At 35.6% G+C, this 6,194-nt stretch overlaps 1 protein-coding gene across 2 annotated transcripts in view; it reads left to right on the plus strand.

The window, feature by feature from the left end:
• Window positions 1-5,685, plus strand: part of EIF3E (eukaryotic translation initiation factor 3 subunit E) — a 48,084-nt gene extending 42,399 nt beyond the window's left edge. Inside the window, exons 11-14 of one of the 2 annotated variants that reach the window (XM_070802791.1) lie at window positions 3,969-4,071; window positions 4,356-4,490; window positions 4,826-4,884; window positions 5,508-5,685. In XM_070802791.1, the coding sequence (XP_070658892.1) occupies window positions 3,969-4,071; window positions 4,356-4,490; window positions 4,826-4,884; window positions 5,508-5,610 (400 nt within the window). In that variant the 3' untranslated portion in view covers window positions 5,611-5,685. The remainder of the gene's footprint in view (window positions 1-3,968; window positions 4,072-4,355; window positions 4,491-4,825; window positions 4,885-5,507) is intronic. The other variant, XM_019973844.2, reaches the window with a different exon arrangement.
• Window positions 5,686-6,194: the final 509 nt, after the last annotated feature.

A 6,194-nucleotide genomic window follows, 5' to 3' on the forward strand; every position in this document is an offset into this window, starting at 1 on the left:
CTTAAAGTGTTTGGTAGCCTAGATAATCTGAGAAGGTATCAATAATTTACTAATACTTCTCAGACCTTATTTCAGATTTTTCTTTGACTTGATTTAATAAGTAGAGGTTCAGCAAACACATTGCAAAACAGTAAATCCTCAAAATGGTGTTATGAGTCAGAGCAGGCACACGTTTGTGGGTCTTGATACATGTTGTCAGATTGCTCCAGCCATGATGGAGTAAGACTTAGAATATGTATGTAAAGAAAGAAGAAGAATAGAAAATTCTAAGTAGAGTTATACAGAATAAAATTGTCTTTGTTTTATAACTTGACATTAAACATTTCCATACATAAATTATCCCCAAACCTCCAAACTAGAACTAGTTAAACCCTTTTACACTCCCATAGCTTCTTCCTCTTTTTCCTTCTTACACTTAAAATAGTTTATATATTTGGAGGATTAGGTGCTTGTCCCCTACTCCCCAACTCTAGCTTTAAACTTTTATAAAAGTGGAAGACAGACTGTATGTTGTCACAAGCATCTAACACAATTCATATTTTGTTGAATAAGTGACAGGAAAGGAAAAGAATTGGTTTGGTTTGGATGGGCTGTGGTATTCATGAGGAAGAAGGCTGAAAAGTTCAATTGTAGCTAAATTGTAGAGAACAATGAAACTTGGAAGTTTGAATTTTATTGTTTTGGTAGAAGGGCTCATATTTTTGAAAGGAATTTAGGAATAAGCTGGTAGTTGGGCTTTAGGACTAAGCTGGCAACTATAAGATGAGACTCAAGAGGCAGATTAGTTAGAATATTATGAAACAGTCACAAAGCCAGCACTGGGGTAGTAACTAGGGTAGGAATCAGACGGTAAGTAAGTTTTTATTAATTGCCTCCTCTCTACTGGGCATTGTGCTAATTGCTGGATATATAGACATGAACGGGGAAGCTGTGGTGCATGCTCTTGGGTTACATGGACAGTCTATCATTAAACAAGATACTCAGTTTACAGCTCTATGAAAGTGAAAGTGTTAGCTGCTCAGTTGTGTACAACTCTTTGCGACCCCATGGACTGTAGCCTGCCAGGCTCCTCTGACCATGGGATTCTCCAGGCAAGAATACTGAAGTATGTAGCCATTCCCTTCTCCGAGGGATCTTCCCCATCCAGGGATCAAACCCAGGTCTCCTACATTGCACATGGGTTCTTCACCATATGAGTTACCAGAGACTATGAATGCTCTGCAAAAAACAGAGAATGGTGAAAACATCAAACAGATACATAATGGTTGGGAGAAGTGTCTTGGAAGGCCAATGAGGGTACTGTTTTCTCTGATACCTATATAACACATCGCTAAGTGAAGAAAAAGGGGTATTAGCCTTTGAAACAAAAGGCACAACATTTGCAAAGACCCTGAAGTGGTTTAAAACATGTCATAGTTAATGAACAGTGAGGTTTAGTCTGGTTGGTGGAGAGGAGAGTCTTTCAAGATGAAAGTAGTTTGTTAGGGAACTTCGATTAGAGTCAGTGGTTAAAGAGATAATTGGTAGGACTTCTCAATGGCTCAGATGGTAAAGAATCTGCCTGCAATGCAGGAGACCTGGGTTTGGTCCCTGGATCAGGAAGATCTCCTTGAGAAGGGAATGGCTACCCATTCCTTGCGGGCTATAGTCCATGGAGTCGAAAAGAATCAGACATAACTGAGTGACTTAAGCACAGCAGACATTATGCAACTATAAGGCCTTGGTTACTCTGCTTGAGTTCTTAGTCACTTTATAATATCCAGTAAAGTAACCCTGAATGTTTCATTATAATTTTAATTATGTAAACAGCCTCCATAAAGAGCTTTTATTTATAGTTTTAAAAATCTTTTAAAAACTGACTATATCGTTAGTAGCTACTAGGAATAACATATCTTTTTTAAAAACAGTATATGGAGATCTTGAAGATTGGAGTTTTAATATATTTAGTACAGATTGTTTCATTTGTGCTTTTCAGAGTAAAATGGTCTTGGCTTCACTTTAAAGAGTTGTATTTTGGGGGAATGGAGGAGACATACAAAAGAGAAGTTGTTACAGGAGTTGATAAAATAATGTTTTGGAAAATATGTTCTTTACCTTTAGAGTAGCAGCTTCAGCTAAAAGTATTAGGCAGTTGCTTACTTTAGCAGTGCAGAAGAAAATGAAATGTACACATTTCTAAAATAAGTCAAGTACCAGTTGGAAAATAAGTCAAGTACCAGTAGGAAAAACACGGAGTTTATTGAGAAGCCATAGGAAACACCAGCTGCAGGAATTTTTCCTAGTCAAAAAAATGCCTTGTTGTTTCAGTAAAATGACATACTTCCCTATTTTTAGTAACATAAATAGGGTTTGCTTAGAGAACAATGATAAAGACAATAAAATGAAACCTGATCGTGAAATTGAAGTAGTAGTCATGGACTAATTGTTCTTTGTTTGCTGAGAATGTGTACTTAAGGCAGAATTGATCATAAAAAGAGAACAGAATTTGACATGTAAATCCAAGGAGTTTTATGGTCGAGTTGGCTCATACTCATCGTCATGATGTGTTTTAACTTCAAGCTTATTTTAGGGATAAATTTTAAATGATTGCCTTCATTGATTTAGCAGTAACTTTAATGATAGCCTAACTTTTTACATTTGAAACGAAATTCTTCTCTTTGTCAGTAAACATGAAATAGAGATAGCTCAGATTATATTATTCCCATTAAGGTATTTTTGTTAACTTGATTGATTACTTTTGGATTAAGACTTCTGCAATTACATAGCTATATGATTTCCAGTGTATTAAAAATTTATACTTTAAAATTGGGAGTGCTATTAGATTAGGAATTTTGATATTCTAGTTTTTTTCATCAAAGTAGTGATAATATTAGAAGACCTGGCAAGTGTATAATATATTCATTGAAAACAAGTGAAAGAGGAGAGTTAATATTTGAGTATAAACACCTATATTTGGGGCTTCCCTGGTGGCTCAGAGGTTAAGGTGTGTGGAATGCCAGAGACCCGGGTCGGGTTCGATCCCTGGGTCGGGAAGATCCCCTGGAGAAGGAAATGGCAACCCACTCCAGTACTCTTGCCTGGAGAATCCCATGGAGGGAGGAGCCTGGTAGGTTACAGTCCACGGGGTCGCAAAGAGTCAGGCACGACTGAGCAACTTCAGTTCACTTCACCTGTATACACATATATGTATACCATCCTTTTAAATATTATACATTCATACATAGATACTCGTTCATCGTTTGACTGACTGACTTACCTGCTACGAAGGCTTGTGTTTGTGTTAATCCTGAAAAATTAAGGCCTGCAGTGGCCTCTTTTTCAAGAGGCCTCTGATCATTAATTAGAAAATGCAAATTGGTTGATGACATCAAAGACTTTAAATCAGGGTCTTGGTGTCTGTCATCTTTCTCCTTCCCTCTCTCCTCTGTTTGTGTTTTCTCTGTATGTATGTATGTCTCTTTTTCCTTAAACTCAGTGGCCATTTAGGTATCTATAGTGTACAGTTCAAGGGAATGTCCTTAGTGCAGAAGAAAATGAAATTCAGCAGCCCTGAATTTTAGTTATGTGCTGCATTTTATTATTTTTAATTACTAATGCTCCTTGTAATGGGTTTAATGTCTATAATCATTACACATCGTTCAACATTTTTCTCCCTTAGATCATTAGTAGTGGAGTACTACTAAGTAAGATACTTTTATGGAAGCTAGAAGGATTTGTATAAATACAGAATATGGGGCCCTCCCCTTCAAGAACCTTAAATCTGTTAGGTGAAATGAGCTAGATTGTGAACAGCTAAAGAAAATAGCACAAACATGAACAATGCAATTTTAAGAGTCACAATATTTAAGAGAAGATGACCCATAAGTACTTAAAAGTTTCCATATAGAGTATAGGTCAGAGACTGTGTATATAAAGCTAAGTTTTTAACTCAGTTAATGTCATTTTCTTTCTTTTTTCTTTTTCATTAGCATGTTGGCAGATAAACTGAACATGACTCCAGAAGAAGCTGAAAGGTGGATTGTAAATTTGATTAGAAATGCAAGGCTGGATGCCAAGATTGATTCTAAATTAGTGAGTGTTGTCTGTGCTATGTACTAGATGTCAGTTGCTGATTATTTTATACTTTTGGGGGAGTTTTTGTTAGGACATTCATTCTAGAATTTTTGTTTTAATATATAATAGTTTTTTTGAAGGCAGTAGCATTCTCTTGTTTTTTTTTTGTTGTTGGATGAATATTGTCATCTGTACTGTGCATAAAAATATTTGCAACATACATGTAGGTTGTGATGTTATACTTATGACTTAAGAAACTCGGTTGTTAACGTTATAGGACCAATTTTTCTGTCTCATTTTAGGGTCATGTGGTTATGGGTAACAATGCAGTCTCACCCTATCAGCAAGTGATTGAAAAGACCAAAAGCCTTTCATTTAGAAGCCAGATGTTGGCCATGAATATTGAGAAGAAACTTAATCAGAATAGTAGGTCAGAGGTAAGAACCACACATCTTCTGTTGTCTCAAATTTGGCAGTAAATAATATAATTGTTACATGGGCATCATTTGAGAACAAATTAATTTTGGTTGTGTCTGATTTTGTATTTGGGGGTAATTTTATTTAAGAATCACTTACACTGAAAAGATTTTTCTTATATGTTTTATGCGTTAGTTAGGAAACAAATTAAATTATGTGTTCCTAGTTTTATTACAATTGGGTGTTTTTTTCTCTTAGCCTTCCTGTGTGCCTTCATTATGTCATTTCCTTAGTGTTTTCAACACATCATTTTGATACTGGCAGTGATAAGTTACATGTGTTATCTCTCTTTCAAGTGCTTGAAATTTGTGTTCCTTTAAAGAACTACTTCTGCAAAATTGTTGATCTTATTATGTTAGTGTTGATTTTACAAAATTTTATTTTATCTGATATTCATATTTAAGTGTCAGGAAAATAGATTTCCACTTTGGGTAGAAATCCTGCCTGTTAGATATTAAAGGAATTTGTATAGCCTTGAAATTTTGGGATTCCAAACTACCCCTAGTACTTTTCAGGCATTATGATTACTTATAGCTGGAGGGTAGAAAGTTTTTAGAAAATAGTCGAGCTACATTCAAGGATCTCATCTGATTGAAGTTTTAGTTAACAGATTTGTGTCCTTAGCATAGTCCTTCAGTTTTAAACATTATTGTCCTTGCCTATTCCATCCAAGTGTAGAATTAACTGAGCCTGAAAAATAACTATCGTGTAGTTGTTATTTCTGTATGCTTAAGGGTTAAGTTCTATTGTTTTGGGTATAATATTGTCATTGTTATACTTTATAATTGGTCAAAAACTGTATCAGATGATATTTTGTTGTGTTGTTCTGAAACACCTCACATTTGGTAATTGCAGAAGTTGTTGTAGAGAATAGATTGGCAGAAGTGTGGCTAAAAAAATGCTAGTGTCACTTTTTTTTGAAGTTGGCTTTTCAGAAATTATTTTTCACCCTGTTGATTTCTCTTTGTGTATTTTAGGCTCCTAACTGGGCAGCTCAGGACTCTGGCTTCTACTGAAGAACTGTACAGAAAAATTGAAAAACCTTTAAAAGAAAGGCGAAATAATAAAGCCATTATATGAAGGTGAAACCTTTTAGAAACAACGTATTTAGTATAAATTTTGGAGAATTTGAATAAAATTGACCGTTTCATTTTATTTCTTTGTGTATGTGTGTGATTTTTTTTTTAACTTTTCGTTTTGGAATAATTATATCAATAGTTTTCCAGTAAGTTGCAAAAATAGCGGAGAGGGGCCTTATGCAACCTAAATATAGTTTTTCCCAATTTTTTCCTTGTGTTACTATAATCCCAATATCAAAACTGGGGTATTGACATTGGCACAGTGGTATGAATAACTCTGCCATTTTATCACTTTTGGTGTTACCATCTCTGCAGTCAAGAATTAGAGATTTCATTATCATCAGGAAGGTCTCCTCGTGCTACCCCTTTGGAGTCATGCCTACTCCAACAGCTCTAACACCGGACAGCCACTAATCTGTTCTATCTGTAATTTTGTTATATGAAAGTGTTAGTCACTCAATCGTGTCTGACTCTTTGTGACCCCATGGACTGTAGCCTCCCAGGCTCCTCTGTCCATGGAATTCTCCAGGAAAGATTTTCCTGACCTAGGGTTGGAACCCGGGTCTCCCACATTAAAGGCAGATT

The sequence above is a fragment of the Bos indicus genome, chromosome 14 (assembly GCF_029378745.1).
Source record: "Bos indicus isolate NIAB-ARS_2022 breed Sahiwal x Tharparkar chromosome 14, NIAB-ARS_B.indTharparkar_mat_pri_1.0, whole genome shotgun sequence".
Lineage (NCBI taxonomy): Eukaryota > Metazoa > Chordata > Mammalia > Artiodactyla > Bovidae > Bos > Bos indicus.